Source organism: Euprymna scolopes, chromosome 1 (genome assembly GCF_053919585.1).
Source record: "Euprymna scolopes isolate OS-2025 chromosome 1, ASM5391958v1, whole genome shotgun sequence".
NCBI lineage: Eukaryota > Metazoa > Mollusca > Cephalopoda > Sepiida > Sepiolidae > Euprymna > Euprymna scolopes.
Window position 1 is genome coordinate 146,311,317 of NC_136482.1, and position 19,750 is coordinate 146,331,066.

The 19,750-nt window shown below is 30.7% G+C and overlaps 1 protein-coding gene across 1 annotated transcript in view; it reads left to right on the top strand.

The window, feature by feature from the left end:
• The window catches only part of LOC145283589 (sulfotransferase 1A1-like), a 39,965-nt gene extending 20,609 nt beyond the window's left edge, over positions 1–19,356 (top strand). The window contains exons 2-5 of the mRNA XM_080132517.1: positions 5,931–6,248; positions 8,613–8,710; positions 13,762–13,942; positions 18,764–19,356. Of these exons, the coding sequence (XP_079988643.1) occupies positions 5,931–6,248; positions 8,613–8,710; positions 13,762–13,942; positions 18,764–18,876 (710 nt within the window). The 3' untranslated portion in view covers positions 18,877–19,356. The remainder of the gene's footprint in view (positions 1–5,930; positions 6,249–8,612; positions 8,711–13,761; positions 13,943–18,763) is intronic.
• The last annotated feature ends 394 nt before the right edge of the window (positions 19,357–19,750 follow it).

Consider the following 19,750-nt stretch of genomic DNA (forward strand, 5'->3'; position numbering starts at 1 on the left):
ATTTTAGTTTCAAAGTGATCGTTTCGCTTCCTAGACGTTCGAATTCCAAACTCCAGACTCTCTCTGAGTTTCTCACTGACTGTCTCTCTAACTAACTAATGCTCACTTCCTATATTGAGAAATCCATGCATGTCCGGCCAACGTGACTAAAATTCACGTGCCATCAACATGCGTGGACTTGCACGTTTCCTGAACATTCTGATTTTTCAATAACCTATTTTTTCTTTATTTTCACAAAGGAATTCAACCTACATATCTAATTTATTTAACCAATATTTTATTATCCACATTCTTTTAACAATTGAATAGTTTATTTATTATTTATTTCATCCGAATTAACAATTTACTGGACATTCCATTTAAACCTATTGTTCTTTAAAACTTATGTCCAGGGTTCGATTTCTGCTTTCTCTTATTTTCATTTTAACTAATCTCTCTATTTTTATACTTACATGAAAAGGGGACAGCCCTTATCATGTAACATATGCTATTGTTTTTGTTATTAAGCACTTAAATATACTCAACTTAGCCACGCCTGTTTACACAACGAAATAAATGTCTCTCAAGTGAGCATTCTGCTCTCAATTATGTGACGAAGCTCTCCGGAATGAATATCCTAAGAATCCGAATCTCCTAACTGCATCCACTGCAATTACTATTATTGGCGAAAACGTGGCGAGATGACAACTACGGAAGAAATTGCAATGGATGTAGCTAGGAGAGTCGGAGTTCCTATCCCGAGGGATAGTTGGCCGAAACGTCGTGAAACAACTAATAAAAGATGAGGATAATAGTCTGTAATAAATAAATTAATTAATAATACTCATCTCAATAATGAATTCCAATTAAAACAACTAATAAAAGATGAGGGTAATAGTCTGTAATAAATAAATTAATTAATAATACTCATCTCAATAATGAATTCCAATTAAAACAACTAATAAAAGATGAGGGTAATAGTCTGTAATAAATAAATTAATTAATAATACTCATCTCAATAATGAATTCCAATTAAAACAACTAATAAAAGATGAGGGTAATAGTCTGTAATAAATAAATTAATTAATAATACTCATCTCAATAATGAATTCCAATTAAAACAACTAATAAAAGATGAGGGTAATAGTCTGTAATAAATAAATTAATTAATAATACTCATCTCAATAATGAATTCCAATTAAAACAACTAATAAAAGATGAGGGTAATAGTCTGTAATAAATAAATTAATTAATAATACTCATCTCAATAATGAATTCCAATTAAAACAACTAATAAAAGATGAGGATAATAGTCTGTAATAAATAAATTAATTAATAATACTCATCTCAATAATGAATTCCAATTAAAACAACTAATAAAAGATGAGGGTAATAGTCTGTAATAAATAAATTAATTAATAATACTCATCTCAATAATGAATTCCAATTAAAACAACTAATAAAAGATGAGGGTAATAGTCTGTAATAAATAAATTAATTAATAATACTCATCTCAATAATGAATTCCAATTAAAACAACTAATAAAAGATGAGGATAATAGTCTGCAATAAATAAATTAATTAATAATACTCATCTCAATAATGAATTCCAATTAAAACAACTAATAAAAGATGAGGGTAATAGTCTGTAATAAATAAATTAATTAATAATACTCATCTCAATAATGAATTCCAATTAAAACAACTAATAAAAGATGAGGGTAATAGTCTGTAATAAATAAATTAATTAATAATACTCATCTCAATAATGAATTCCAATTAAAACAACTAATAAAAGATGAGGATAATAGTCTGCAATAAATAAATTAATTAATAATACTCATCTCAATAATGAATTCCAATTAAAACAACTAATAAAAGATGAGGGTAATAGTCTGTAATAAATAAATAAATTAATAATACTCATCTCAATAATGAATTCCAATTAAAACAACTAATAAAAGATGAGGGTAATAGTATGTAATAAATAAATTAATTAATAATACTCATCTCAATAATGAATTCCAATTAAAACAACTAATAAAAGATGAGGGTAATAGTCTGTAATAAATAAATTAATTAATAATACTCATCTCAATAATGAATTCCAATTAAAACAACTAATAAAAGATGAGGATAATAGTCTGCAATAAATAAATTAATTAATAATACTCATCTCAATAATGAATTCCAATTAAAACAACTAATAAAAGATGAGGATAATAGTCTGCAATAAATAAATTAATTAATAATACTCATCTCAATAATGAATTCCAATTAAAACAACTAATAAAAGATGAGGGTAATAGTCTGTAATAAATAAATTAATTAATAATACTCATCTCAATAATGAATTCCAATTAAAACAACTAATAAAAGATGAGGGTAATAGTCTGTAATAAATAAATTAATTAATAATACTCATCTCAATAATGAATTCCAATTAAAACAACTAATAAAAGATGAGGGTAATAGTCTGTAATAAATAAATTAATTAATAATACTCATCTCAATAATGAATTCCAATTAAAACAACTAATAAAAGATGAGGGTAATAGTCTGTAATAAATAAATTAATTAATAATACTCATCTCAATAATGAATTCCAATTAAAACAACTAATAAAAGATGAGGGTAATAGTCTGTAATAAATAAATTAATTAATAATACTCATCTCAATAATGAATTCCAATTAAAACAACTAATAAAAGATGAGGATAATAGTCTGTAATAAATAAATTAATTAATAATACTCATCTCAATAATGAATTCCAATTAAAACAACTAATAAAAGATGAGGATAATAGTCTGTAATAAATAAATTAATTAATAATACTCATCTCAATAATGAATTCCAATTAAAACAACTAATAAAAGATGAGGGTAATAGTCTGTAATAAATAAATTAATTAATAATACTCATCTCAATAATGAATTCCAATTAAAACAACTAATAAAAGATGAGGGTAATAGTCTGTAATAAATAAATTAATTAATAATACTCATCTCAATAATGAATTCCAATTAAAACAACTAATAAAAGATGAGGGTAATAGTCTGTAATAAATAAATTAATTAATAATACTCATCTCAATAATGAATTCCAATTAAAACAACTAATAAAAGATGAGGGTAATAGTCTGTAATAAATAAATTAATTAATAATACTCATCTCAATAATGAATTCCAATTAAAACAACTAATAAAAGATGAGGGTAATAGTCTGTAATAAATAAATTAATTAATAATACTCATCTCAATAATGAATTCCAATTAAAACAACTAATAAAAGATGAGGGTAATAGTCTGTAATAAATAAATTAATTAATAATACTCATCTCAATAATGAATTCCAATTAAAACAACTAATAAAAGATGAGGGTAATAGTCTGTAATAAATAAATTAATTAATAATACTCATCTCAATAATGAATTCCAATTAAAACAACTAATAAAAGATGAGGGTAATAGTCTGTAATAAATAAATTAATTAATAATACTCATCTCAATAATGAATTCCAATTAAAACAACTAATAAAAGATGAGGATAATAGTCTGTAATAAATAAATTAATTAATAATACTCATCTCAATAATGAATTCCAATTAAAACAACTAATAAAAGATGAGGGTAATAGTCTGTAATAAATAAATTAATTAATAATACTCATCTCAATAATGAATTCCAATTAAAACAACTAATAAAAGATGAGGGTAATAGTCTGTAATAAATAAATTAATTAATAATACTCATCTCAATAATGAATTCCAATTAAAACAACTAATAAAAGATGAGGGTAATAGTCTGTAATAAATAAATTAATTAATAATACTCATCTCAATAATGAATTCCAATTAAAACAACTAATAAAAGATGAGGGTAATAGTCTGTAATAAATAAATTAATTAATAATACTCATCTCAATAATGAATTCCAATTAAAACAACTAATAAAAGATGAGGGTAATAGTCTGTAATAAATAAATTAATTAATAATACTCATCTCAATAATGAATTCCAATTAAAACAACTAATAAAAGATGAGGGTAATAGTCTGTAATAAATAAATTAATTAATAATACTCATCTCAATAATGAATTCCAATTAAAACAACTAATAAAAGATGAGGGTAATAGTCTGTAATAAATAAATTAATTAATAATACTCATCTCAATAATGAATTCCAATTAAAACAACTAATAAAAGATGAGGGTAATAGTCTGTAATAAATAAATTAATTAATAATACTCATCTCAATAATGAATTCCAATTAAAACAACTAATAAAAGATGAGGGTAATAGTCTGTAATAAATAAATTAATTAATAATACTCATCTCAATAATGAATTCCAATTAAAACAACTAATAAAAGATGAGGATAATAGTCTGCAATAAATAAATTAATTAATAATACTCATCTCAATAATGAATTCCAATTAAAACAACTAATAAAAGATGAGGGTAATAGTCTGTAATAAATAAATTAATTAATAATACTCATCTCAATAATGAATTCCAATTAAAACAACTAATAAAAGATGAGGGTAATAGTCTGTAATAAATAAATTGATTAATAATACTCATCTCAATAATGAATTCCAATTAAAACAACTAATAAAAGATAAGGGTAATAGTCTGTAATAAATAAATTAATTAATAATACTCATCTCAATAATGAATTCCAATTAAAACAACTAATAAAAGATGAGGGTAATAGTCTGTAATAAATAAATTAATTAATAATACTCATCTCAATAATGAATTCCAATTAAAACAACTAATAAAAGATGAGGGTAATAGTCTGTAATAAATAAATTAATTAATAATACTCATCTCAATAATGAATTCCAATTAAAACAACTAATAAAAGATGAGGGTAATAGTCTGTAATAAATAAATTAATTAATAATACTCATCTCAATAATGAATTCCAATTAAAACAACTAATAAAAGATGAGGGTAATAGTCTGTAATAAATAAATTAATTAATAATACTCATCTCAATAATGAATTCCAATTAAAACAACTAATAAAAGATGAGGGTAATAGTCTGTAATAAATAAATTAATTAATAATACTCATCTCAATAATGAATTCCAATTAAAACAACTAATAAAAGATGAGGGTAATAGTCTGTAATAAATAAATTAATTAATAATACTCATCTCAATAATGAATTCCAATTAAAACAACTAATAAAAGATGAGGGTAATAGTCTGTAATAAATAAATTAATTAATAATACTCATCTCAATAATGAATTCCAATTAAAACAACTAATAAAAGATGAGGGTAATAGTCTGTAATAAATAAATTAATTAATAATACTCATCTCAATAATGAATTCCAATTAAAACAACTAATAAAAGATGAGGGTAATAGTCTGTAATAAATAAATTAATTAATAATACTCATCTCAATAATGAATTCCAATTAAAACAACTAATAAAAGATGAGGGTAATAGTCTGTAATAAATAAATTAATTAATAATACTCATCTCAATAATGAATTCCAATTAAAACAACTAATAAAAGATGAGGGTAATAGTCTGTAATAAATAAATTAATTAATAATACTCATCTCAATAATGAATTCCAATTAAAACAACTAATAAAAGATGAGGATAATAGTCTGCAATAAATAAATTAATTAATAATACTCATCTCAATAATGAATTCCAATTAAAACAACTAATAAAAGATGAGGGTAATAGTCTGTAATAAATAAATTAATTAATAATACTCATCTCAATAATGAATTCCAATTAAAACAACTAATAAAAGATGAGGGTAATAGTCTGTAATAAATAAAATTAATATTAATTAATTAATAATACTCATCTCAATAATGAATTCCAATTAAATAATATGAATATGTTATTGTTTTTCGTTATTATTTTAATGCTTGGTAAACATGCTAGTATTCATATAAGAGTTATGTGCTCTGTTTTAGGCACGCATTGGATGTGGGAAGTGACTAGTATGTTACTGAAGCAGAAAGCTGAGAGGATCACACAAGTCAAAGAAGACTACATGTTGGAGGTTGTGTCGCCCAACAAATACGCAGAAAAGGCCCCACCGCGTATCTTTAATACGCACGTCCAACCTCAGTTCCTGCCCGAAACTGTTCTCTCTCAGAACAAAATCATATTTTTAGTGCGGAACCCGAAAGACGTGGCTGTTTCAAGGTACAAGAATCAATTTGGAATGTTACACCCGAAGTATAATGGCACATTCCCAAGTTATTTTGAGTTGTTCATGGACAAAGTAAGTAAGTGTAATTTTAAAAAGTTTTTTTTCTATTTTGGATACATGTGATAATTTTAATTTTTTTTTATAAAAATCGCTTCAGACAAGGCGTAAAACCACTTGATGTAAGGAGCTAAAAATACCACCTATCAAATAACGTGTTATATGAATAGATTCCGATTAATTGTTTTTCCTTTGTCAAAAGCATCACCCATGGAATGTGAGAACTAAAGGACAAAACAAGGGAAGCGAGAGTTACAAGGTTGCCGAAAGTAAACGCAAGGCCCACTTTCTAAATTTTCAAATATGTTTAAATCTGTTTTTCTACAATAACTTTTTGTAACATGCTTCTGTTACGAATAAATTCTTCTCTAATAAATTTTACTTATATTGGTTATGACACGTTTTTCAATAAAAATCTGCACGTTCAGTGTTGTATACTGGGGTGGCTATATAAACGAATAATCAAACCGAAGTATGTTGCATAGTGGGGTCTATATAACAGGATGTATTCGTTTACGTGTGTCGTCTAACGTACATGTATTTACGTGTCTATTGAATGTGCATAACGCGTATATATTTATGACAACGTTTCTATTGATCGTCTACTTATTTTCGTTGCATTTATTTACGTTCGTTGTTGGTGTATATAAATGTTCATGTATGCGAAAGGCTTTAATATTTGCGATCGTCTCTAGTTCCTCACTTTCGTGATCGTCTAGTTGATTTCTGTATAACATGTTTTTAAACAGGACATATAACAAACACAGACAATACAAAGGGACGAAACACAGTTCCGTGGGGTTTTACATCGACCAATAGAGAAAACATACCACGTCCATCCTTGGCTCCTGTATTGACGGATCTTAGAAACTGCAAATGAAGATGCATCCCAAGGAATCGACCAGAAATCTCGGGTGTGCTTTTAGCAATTTTTATTCCCAGAATGATTCTCCACTTGGAAATTTCCATGCTTGTCCTAAGTTCTACATTTTATCGACATTGCCCCGAATGTTTCAACGGGGGTTAGAGCCATTACGACCGGTCCCCAGCTAGTCTCCCTCGGGTGTCTCTCTCAAACTCTAACTACCAACTGTAAACTCTACATGTATCTCCTTTTGTAATTACGTAATCAATACACGTGTGATACTATAAAGTGGCCCTGGGGTGGATTTGAGCCACTAAGTGCTAAGAGGGGGGGGGTAGACAAAGAGATAGGAAATAGCTTAGAATAAACAAAGAAATCGGAAATATCCTACAATAGACAAAGAGATAGAAAATAGCTTAGAATAAACAAAGAAATTGGAAATATCCTACAATCAACAATAGATAGGAAGTAGCAAACAATAACAATAGACACCTATTGATAAAACAGGGAAGGGCAGCTTCCGGTAGCCAGGGTGGGGTGAGCGACCAGTGATACCAAGACAGAGGAGACAGTTTGTTGACATCTAGATGCCCGTCGCAGCGGATGGAAGTTGGATAGTGACAGTTGAGATCTAGATTCGCTAGACAGCGGTTGGAAGTTGGACTGTGATGGTCAAACAGTTATAGAGTTGACTGTGAACTAGAGACGTGGACAATTTTGGAGTTGATTGTGAAACAGAGATAGACAAATGTAACATCAATAAAACGGGGGGGGGGGAACACACACACACACACACACACACACACACACACACACACACACACAGAGAGAAGTCCAACAATTAATTTATATGTGAACATTGGCGTTTGTGTTTTTCCTTTGTTCATATTTCTATTTTGTGAACCGCGTGTGTTCTCATCGACAGTCGCCAACGGGAAAAGGACGATCCGGCCTTAAGAAGAACAGTCGAACGAAAAATCCACGGTACACGACGCTGGGGGTCGGCGATTTCTCGAAGGAGACACACGTGGGCTCACACACGTAGCCCAAATAATAAAATCACCTGACGTTTTTTTTTCACGTATTCATTTTGTTATTATTTATACTACCGAAATTCCTAACCTGCTTCGTTTATATTAAAATTCCACAGTTAGTAATCTTCTTGCTATGCAGACATTCCTTTTTGTTATCGAAATATTTCTACTAACTAAACACTGACAATCGCTAACGATCAAGCTACTCGGCATTTTTACGGGAACCAACAATGCAACACCAGCAGCATTTAGTCTCTGATTTTAAAGTTAATCTATTTTTCTCTAAATTGTGACGTTGGCATTTCGAGTCAATAATTCTGATAATCAATCGCAAATCACAGTTGAATTCGACTTTGAACATCAACGATTACTTGTGGTTATCCTTTTTTGTATTGATATTTCCGTTTTATTCTTTTGCTATTATGATTACCATTATAAAGATGTTGCTTCGAATTGTAAAGCTATTTTTCTAATCGATTTCCAGACACGTATGGTGATTATTTTGAATACATGAACAAATGGTGGCAAATTATAAAAGACAAGCCCAACAATTTGGTGGTCTGCTATGAAGAAGCTTCACAGGTAAGCACGTACATCACACACACAGACATACATACACACACCCATACACACACACACAGACATACATACACACACCCATACACACACGCACACACTCACACATATATATAAATTAGATTCATACATACACTGGCTGCTCAGGATTGAATAACAATCAACGAATGTTCTACACGTACAACACTTTTATTGTCATCAAAATCGGTGAAGTCACCCATTTCTCAATCAAGTGTCTTGATTGCTTGCTTTAATCGGGGACTCACCGCGGTGCACAGGAAGGAAACTTCACATGTCTCACCGCAGTGACTTAGTTCACAATATATTCGACCGCGACCCTGTATTATAAAAAAAAAAAAAAACTACTGTTGATTTTATTCTCGGAGCCCTTCTGCTTGTGTAGTGATAACACTTCTCAAAGGCAATTGCGATGTTAAGCTGTATTAGGGTGTTAACTTTGGTCAAAATCGAACTGTTCATTCTTTAATCGGATTTTTTTGATTATGGACTTTAGATATTTACCGGAGGTATTCCGATACAAAACTTTTCTAAGAACGCCCCCCCCCGACACACAGTGTCTTTTATATATAAGTAGTTTGGAAATTAGGCAGTGCTGGGAGAGGTAAGGAAGTCAACATTCGCCTATACCTTGAGTTATGTATTAGTCATGCCTGGGGATGTGTGAGGTTAGTTTGCGGTCAACTACTGGTTATGGTGTACTAAAAGACGTCCTCCATCCAAATGCGTCATCATTATTCCCCTGTCAGCCCGTTCGGGGGCCACACTCTTCTATACTAAGGCAATTGTATTTTTGCATACCCTTTTTCTTGGGGAGCTGGTTTTCTCACACAATAAAAACGACCTTGTGTCACATTTTGTTTTCGCGGGGAAGCAAATAAATATCGAGAGTACATAAGGTAAAAGAAGTCGGACCTGTTTTTTTTAGTGCTTCTGAGTCAACATTGGAATCCTATCTTTGAAAAGAGAAAAGGTCTCTAAAGATGAGTAGCTCTTGACCAGTCGACGTATTTCCTTCATGTTCCTTTTGCAAAGAACAAAGAGCCTTAGAAGGAGAAAGAAAAGAGAAAAACAATATTAATTTCCTGAGGAATAATCCAGAAGAGATTTTTCTCGTAAAGGAAACTTTAACAAACATATCCAGCCCAAAAGAAAAAAAAGAAACGGAATCCTCTCGAAGTGTTTTTTTTTTTTTTTTTTTTTTTTGCAGAAGACTGCCTGCCAAACAAGGCAAATACAATTTAAAGAAATCAAAGTAAAATAAATGTCTTTCGTCAATATTACATATGCGAACTTTTAACCGTTTGGACTTTTACACATTTGAAGATTTTTTTCGATTAATGTGCACTGATTGTCCAACCTGCAAAGAACGTTTATTCTGAAAGCCATTCTTAACATGGGAGGTTGGGAGTGTTTATTCCGAAAGGCATTTTATTATTTTCAACTTTTTCATTTTAAGAACGGCTTTCCGAATAAACACCATTGGACAACCAGTGCACATTGACCGATTTTTCTTCATACCGGACTGAAATAAACAGCCTTTGAAAAAAAAAATTGTTTCTTGTTGCTTCTATTATTTTCATTCCTGTCTATTTTCTAATTTGTTAGAGAAACGTGATAAATATACGCTTCGTTCCTCCGTATATTTCTTGTGTGATTAATGTAAGTGTTATATTCTGTATATGATTGTTATCCACGGAACTTTTAAAGCTTCCGAGCTTTAGAAACAAAAGCAACTGACTAACAATATGGTTGTCTTCAAGTCCAATGTGAACAAATTCTTGATGGGCCATCCCCTTAAGTAATCCAATTTACCAAATTTTCACTACTAACGATTACTACGATATGTTCCCTTCGACCACTGTACACTGATTAACCCTTATCCTCGAATGACCTCCGGGCCTTGATAAGTGGTGACTCCTTTGTAAAAAAAAAAAAAAACAACAACAAAAAAAACCGAAAAAGACAAAAAAAAAACAAAAGTACTTTTATTTCCTTATGAATAAACTGAAAGTAAGTACATTTCTGGGTCATTTGATTATTTGCTCCATTTAGCATCATTTTTTTGCCTGTGCCTTTTTTGGCCACTTTGTAAAAATATATGTCATCCAATAAAACGAATTTTGGCAACGACCCTAAAATTCCGTTAGTAGAAATATTAAAACTTACAAAATTGAAAGGTTTTCGTCTTTTCTACCCCCAAAAGTTTCCTTTGTATCACTAACTCCCAATGCAATCATCTACCTGTTTAAGATACGTCCTAAAGATAGAATACTGCTGTCACATTTGGAGATGTTATTGTTAGAAACCATCCCCGCCCCATTGTCTTAATAGAGTACAGAATTGCCTTAATAGAGTACAGAATCGACTTAAAAATCTGGTGGGAAATGGTTTCTTCTCTTCACTAAACCCTCTTTATCACAGAAAAACTATTGCTAGAATTTCTTTATTCTGTAGTTATTTGCATAGCAAGTGCTTGACTGAGCTAGAATCGACGGGGGGATGAAACTATAAATCATATGCTAGACAAAAAGAAGAGAATAAAAATACAGCCGAGAACGCCGTATGCGAGATCATTAAACCGCAAAACAACAAACCGGTGTAGTTAAAGAAGAATTCTCTATAATTAATATTCCGGGAATCAGCGTTATTTTAAAATATTGTTACTAGTTTCGTATTTAATGTTATTTATTGTAAGTTGCTGGTTTTATGCAATATTTTCATGTTAATTCTGCTGTTTTGACGTTCCCCGACATCACATACGGCGTTATTATTATTATTATTTTTTTTTTTAGCTGTTTTGGGAAATTCTCTGCGGAATATTCTATTGATATCTTTGATTTGAAAAAAAAAGTTTATTTAAAAAATCTCAAGAATAAAAAAGGTATAAGTAAGCAGAAAAATTCTCTTATGTATGTTTAAAATGTATTCTTTATATATATATATATATATATATATATATATATATATATATATATATATATATATATATATATATATATATATATATATATATATATATAATATATATATATATAATATATATATATATATATATATAATATATATATATATATAATATATATATATATATATATATATATATAATATATATATATATATATATATATATATATATATATATATATATATATATATATATATATATATATAATATATATATATATATATATATATATATATATATATATATATATATATATAATATATATATATATATATATATATATACAGGTTGACCCCCCAAAAACGGGCCCCAACTCTAATTAGGCTCCGTTTCTTAGTGTTTTGTCCGAATGAAATGAAACTTTGGTCATAACTAGTTTATTATATTCAAAACATCACATCAAAACACAAAGGTCTTTGGCCTTTTTTTTCTCCGTTCTACAGCATATGTTCTAGATGGCCTCCATTTAGCTTTTTTTTTGGGGGGGGGGTCACCATAACCATCGAGTTGACAGTCGGCAGCTCTACCCACAAGGCTACGAATCGGTGCCTGCAAATGTCCCTCATCAAGTGCCTATTAAAGCACTTGCCCATCGCTTCACAGTGCTCTAGCTGCTAGTTTGTTTGCAAACAAACGGACAGTGAGCTTCGCTTAAGGATAAAAATCCGACGATACGAACTTGAAATTGGAAGAAAGAAAACAAAATGGTTGATGATTCGTCTGTTCAATGAGTTTTATTCAAACAACTTTTTTCAAATGTGAAGTATATCCCTTCAGCTTCCAGTTATTGTCGGATATTCAGAATAGAAAACATGGATTGCTTTGTCACCTCTTTTTGTAGTTATTCCATTCATAAATTAGATATAGGCTGTTTTTATTTGTGGGGTATTATAGTTCGGTTTCCAGATAATGTTGGTTCATCAGGAGAGACCACGCGCTGTTTCGGGGCCAACCTCTCGACAACTTTCTATGCGTGCCACTTTTCCTAACAGGTATGAGTCTAATATTATCTGAATTGCAAGTAAACGAACTGTTCTAATCAATACAAAAATGGACGTTTCATAATGTAGTGGTTTCTATTTCGCGCATTAAATGCAATAGAGACTTTGCTGAGTTTTCAAAGGCTTTATTTATTTATTTACTTATTTAGAGAGAGAGAGAGAGAGAGAGGGAGGGAGAGAGAGAGAGAGAGAGTTCACCCATGAGGACACCAAGGCTAAAATAATCTCTTTCTTAACTTACTTTTTTAACTCGGGAATTGGGAGATATAGATGGACAAAATCTTGAGGTAACATTCGCTTAGATTATCTGTACATTGTCAAACGCATATCGTTTGCATCGCTTTCATAATGAGATTGATTTTTAAAAGATCCTCTCATTTCTCTCCTTGAAGGCGTAACGTCATCTCCTCATATCGTTCGACACCTGTTTTGTCTATTAATCATACCACCCGCTGTTTATCGCCAAGTTATCATAATATATACTAATGTAACGTGGCCTTTGCATTTTGGACTTTAATTCAAGCCATTATATATAAAATACTTTGAAAAAATCAACAGTATGTTCTCTACAGTGCAATGTACGCTACAATATATTGTGAAACAAGTCATTACAGAGCGGCATATAAGCTTCTCTCCGGTGTGCGGCGGTGGATTCCATTTTTCCACTAGAGAAAACAATCAATCGATTTGTTTTAAAAAAAAATGGACGATTTCACCGATTCTGGTGAAAATAAAAATATTAAAAGTGTGAAACATTCTTTGATCATCATTCAATCCAGAGCAACGTCGAATTTGTCTGCTAGTATATATATATATATATATATATATATATATATATATATATATATATATATATAATCAGTGTATTTCAGGACACAGTTTGTGAAATGTTGCTTTTAATAAACTATTACATATCAAGCTATGGTACACGGTGTTTATTTTTACACATGGCAAATTTAATAAATAAATAAGAAAATGAATTTTAAAATTGTGATTTAATAAATTATAAAAGTTAATCTGTGTATAATTTTCGTACATTTACTTATTATTATGCTCATGTTTTGTTTCAGAATTTATTAAAAACGGTGAATAAAATCGGAGATTTTTTGGGAAGACACCCGAGTCCTGAGTTGGCTGCAGCTATTACGGAATTGTGCACATTTGAAAGTATGAAGAAGACGAAAGTTGACACCATTTACAATTTGAAACACAACGAATTGTGGAAACCAAATTATTCATTCTATCGGAAAGGTAAGATTTTTGCCAGTAATCTAAAACAAAAAAAGGACGTAATCTTGGCCAGAATTAAAATAAATAAAATTAATACGAATTTTGACTACAACAATTTTATAAAGTACTACTGCTTTCAGCCATCATGCATCCTATATTTTCGTGATATAATGTTTTATAATTTTCAATCCCTTAGACGTACATACTCCCGACAAACCCGTTTAGCAACAAAATCTCACTCTTTATTGGAGAGGTCCCTAAATGCCGTAAAGTCTTCTACTCTAGTAGCTTCTCCCCTCGGTCTCCTAGACTCTAGGATTTCATCTTCGTTATCCACTTCCTCTGATTGTACTGACACGCAGAAATTTAAATATAATGTAAACCGATATGTCACCCATTTCTAATAAAAAAATAGCAGCTCCTTATGTTCAAGTAACAATATATTTTATTTGGGGTGAACAATAATAACGTAGTTACAAATAATTATATATATATATATATATATATATATATATATATATATATATATATATATATATATAAATTACAGTAAGTTTACCAAGGTAATCAAAATGGTAAACTTAAAATATATTATAAATATTAAAGAGTTAATATTTACAAGTAAAGTAATCTCAACCAGATGTAAAAGCTCAATAAAACCGAAAAGGAAATATAGCTTATAATATGAACATATAGCTTATAATATAAACAAATGATTAATAAAACATGTTAAAAGACATCTTGAAAAATTCCAAATGGTCCAAAATGATCCAAAAGGCAGAGTTCCTTGGAAAAAATCGCAAATGGAATGAATTCCAAATCATTAAAAGAAAAAGCACTCGAGAGAATATTTAAAACACGTCTGTTAAGGCTGGAGGAATCAAGTAAATAAGTTCCAAAGAACTCTGCCTTTTTGATTATTTTGGACCATTTGGAATTTACCCATTGGACTGGAAATTTTAAATTCGACCGTTTTGGATTTTACCATTCTTGGATTTTTTACCCTTCACCGGACTATCCATTCATGTGAATTCTTTTTATCATTTTTCTTTTACCTCCTATTCCTCTTACCTCACCCTTTTTTTTTTTTTTAACCAAGTAAGATCTGTGACTTACTTGTAGTTTCATTAAATACTTTTATATGCAAAATCCGATCCTGCATTTTGCTAATTCCTGCCCTCTGATGAGAAGGAGAGTATTTCTTCGAAACTCCGCGGATTAAGGACTATCCACTTATCTTGTGCTTCCTTTTTTTTAAAATTAAATATGTTTTTAACTCTTTTTCAAGATGTCTTTTAACATGTTTTATTAATCATTTGGTCATATATATCATTTGTTCATATATATATATATATATATATATATATATATATATATATATATATATATATATACACGTAGGCAGTTTAGTCAGAGTCAGTTAGGTTGGACAGTCGAATTGAACAGACGAGGGGAGTCAGCTAGCGACCGGGGAGATAGCGGCCGGTCGTTGTAGTTTCTGTGCGCCAGGGAAGCTATAAGACACAGAAAATAGAAAAATATAGAAACAAGGAAATCCTACAACTTCCAAGTCGGGGAACATCTGGAAATAAAAGTTGGGTTATAGTCAGCTAACGTACTTCTTATCTGTCGACTTGGCTGCTACCGGAAGCGGTGACAAGCAAATCAGCTCCTTTAGTTATATTGTTCTTCAGTATTTATATTATGAAGTGATCTATTGAAATAAAATATAAGAACATTATTGAAAAGTATACGATAAAATAACACAATTATACAGATAAAAATAACACAATTAGTCTTTATTTGCACTTTTAATAACAAAATTAAAAATAAGTTTTTATTTTATTTTAAATCTTATAAAATTGTACAAGCAGATTTTTTTAATTTTAAAAATAAGTTTTTATTTGAATTTATGTAATAAATATGTTTATTAACGCATAATGATGGTATTTAAATCAAAATACACGAAATTATATTTCCCAAAAGTTTTAAAAGATTTTAAAAAGAGTTCAAAATGTGTTCTCAATAATTCTTAAAACAAACAAACTAGGTTCAATAATTCTTAATTAAAATAAGACCGTAAAAACTTTTTTTTTTTAAATAATTATTGAATAAAAAAAGAACGATTGGAAAATATATAATAAAAAAGAGTACACGCACAGGGGAGATATAAGCGTGAAAGAAAAAAAAAGCGAAGGAACCGATTTACCTTGTAACCGCTTCCGGTAGCAATCACACCGGAAGTTTGAACGTATATCAAAAGTTGCAAGTAAATGTAACTTGATGGTTGTTCCTTGATAATCTTAATCTTAATTACAGCTTTTGCAGGTTCGTCGACTAAGACCGAAAGATCAACGAACGTATGTTTCCCTGTTTGGTCAGATGTATACAACAGAAAATGTAAAGAACTGTTTGTAATTTGTTATTGTCCTGATTTGTTGAACTGTATGTATAGGTTATACACACTTATAAAATGTGCACACAAACTTGACGTCATCACACATATATATGAACTATATAGAGAAACTAGACGATCACGAACACATGTTATATATGCATCATGTTTTACGCACACATTCAATAAATACGTCACAACATTAAAGAGACTCGATATATACACCCAGCTATGCGACAATTAAAAAATAAGCAGTTAGGAAAAACGCTTTAACGTCCCATTTATCGTCTCCTCTTCTCTTCCTTTTACTTATTTCTTTTGGACTTCTTTATTCATGTCATTCATTTATATACCTCCTTTATACTACTGCTACTACTTTAGTATTTTCCTTTCTTCATGACACTATTTATTAATTTAATTTTCTGTGGTATCAACCGAGGCTGATGCCACGCCACGTGCATATGTGTGTTTTCCATTTTCTGCTCCCCCCTTTCCATTTCTCTGTGGCTGGTCAGTGTTATTTTGGTTATGTGGATGGATTAGTTTTTGCATTCAAGAGCTTCCCTTTATATTTCGCATGTTTTCATCATTGCCATTCGCTGTATGGTCAGAAGCTTGATTCCAATTTCCCCTTCACCCCCCACCACCGCCAGCTCCATTAAATATATATTAGATGTATCTATCTCTAGTATTGTTGTATATAGAGGAATGAAGTAATTGGGATCGAAAATAAAAATTATTAAACGAGAATGCTGGAATTGAACATAGTGATCAAAAGTTAAAAAGAATACATATTGCTGTTTAGATGCGATTCCAGGAATGTAGTGAATTGTCCATTATAGTAGAAATAACTATACAACAAAGTTAGTCCAGAGCAGGTAGAATAGAACAATGGAAATTAAGGAATGTCTTTGTGTTGCCAGAACACGTGTTGGAAGCAGATGCAATATCCACATGTAAAACAGGCACGTTGGCCACGTTCTGACGTCACAAAGAAATATAGATCCAATATATACAGTAGAGTTAGAGTCAAGAGAGTTAGAGTTGAGAGTTGGCATTTGAGAGAGAGAGAGAGAGAGAGAGAGAGAGAGAGAGAGAGAGAAGAGAGAGAGAGAGTTAACTTCAGCTTCTTCAGGATGCGAAGGAAGGGAGGGGAAGACAAAATTTAGAAATCTAACACGACATCAGATTCTGATCATTCTCATCACCAGCTGGAAATAAACGTCTTCATGCTGTTTGTAAGCCTTTGTCGTCGTCGTTATTTTAACCGCAAGGTAATGTATTGCCTTCTGTTATTATATAACATCACGTTGTCCCATCATCTTGAATATTGAACGGTATATGAAAGACTTTCCAAAGTGTTGACTCTATTCCCCTCAACATAATGTATCTTCCTTCCGTGTTTTAAAGAACTGTACATTCACATATCTCTTCACATCTCTCTTAGCCCTCTATAATATAAATCACACCTGTCTGTTTAAATGTATGTATGTATGTATGTATGCATGTTATGTCAAGTCATGTCATGTGCTACTGGTACCATGTAACCCAGTACTACCTGCCTCATGGTCGGGTCACCGGCGACTAAACTGGTTCCCCCACCAGACTTGTTTGGTGAGGAGGGCGGCTAGTCTCCCTGAAGGATTAAAAACAAGACCTTCCAAAGGGCGAATGAACTCTTTTTCTGGGTCAACGGCCAACTAACACCGTGTATATTTGTGTGTGTGTGTGTGTGTGTGTGTGTGTGTGTGTGTGTGTGTGTGTGTGTGTATTGGGGTGGAGAGGCCTCCCGTAAGCCGTGGTGAAGGCAACCTTTCTAGGAGAAGCAAATCTCTGATTTAAAAAAACCATAAAGCGGAAGACCATTACCCGCATTAAGCTGGTCTGCAGTTTAATTTGTTGCTGGCTATCTTGCTGTTGCTTGTTGCTGGATCTCAACATTTTGAACCGAGAGAGAGATTTAGCTGTCGTACAAAGCTAAGACCCTGTAACATCATCTGTGTATAGATACTCCCTCAGGCATTTGGGCTCATGGATTTTAAATGTCTGAGGGAGTGGCACTCGTTTGACAAGACGTTACAATCATCATCATGTATGCATGTATGTATGCCTATCTAAATCTTCCGACAGATGCAACGGATTTTCACGAAATCCCTATCACTTTGAAGCTCGACCCTTCGGACGACAAATATCGAAAAATTGGTTAAAAACATTAATTCCTTTACCCTTAACTGGGCACTTTTCCAGAAGGAGAGGTCGCTTTTTTCGCCTATATTTTCGAAAGTCATCCCCTGGGAGTGTGAAACATTCTGTGATAATCATTCAATACCGGACAACGTCAGGTTACGCTGCTAGTATTATAATGTGTCTAAGATGTTTGAATTCGATTACTATTTAATTCATTCGATCATTTCTTTTTTTGTTTTGTTTTATCTTTCTATTACCAGGAAAAGTTGGTACATGGAGAGAATGGCTGACCGTTTCCCAGAGTGAAAGAATAGACGATCGTGTCAAAGCAGAACTAGCGGATTGCGACTTTCCAATGATATATTCGATTTAAGAATCACCCAACCATGTCTACCGATTTAATAATAATCAATTACCCTGGACTACAACACATTGGACTAGTTTGACACAATGGGACTGAAAATTTAACGACATTAGTGAAAACCGACATCAATAAAAAAAAAATGAATATTATGACGTCAAATTATGAATAATGAAACACTAGCGGGAACTGTGGAAATTCCTCAGCGGACTCTTTTATATGTAATATATTGATGTTGGCATTCTGTGGATGTTCAGCCTAAATGGATACGGCCTAATATTATTGTAGCTCTTTTGTTAAAACTGCAAAAATATTTATCTAAGCTACCAGGCGTTGCCCGGTCGTAAAATACGCTTAAATATGATATTTTAATTTATGCAGATTTCGTATGTATAATTATAGTCAATTTTCTATCGATTCGTATATATTATAAAGTTGCGATTTAAAAAATAAAAAATATATATCCATGACTTGGATGCACCAGCTTCAATCGAAACCAAAATTAAAACATATATATATATATATATATATATATATATATATATATATATATATATATATATATATATATATGGGTAGTTATTTTTTTGTATATCCGTTCGAAGCGCTGAGTGAAATTTGAAGATAGTTCGATGAAGAGTCCACGTGATGTTGTTAACTGCGGAGTTTTTATGAAGCCGGATAGGTATCTTCCACTACATCATGTCGAGGAAGAAGAGAAAAAAAAAGTTTGATAAAGCAGTCTTACTCCGAAATATATTTCTTTAAAAATAAACACCTGTTTATTTTATAAAAAAAATTCGCGTTGCAGTTTTGGCTTCAAATGTATTCATACATGTTTTATTCTTCATATATATATATATATATATATATATATATATATATA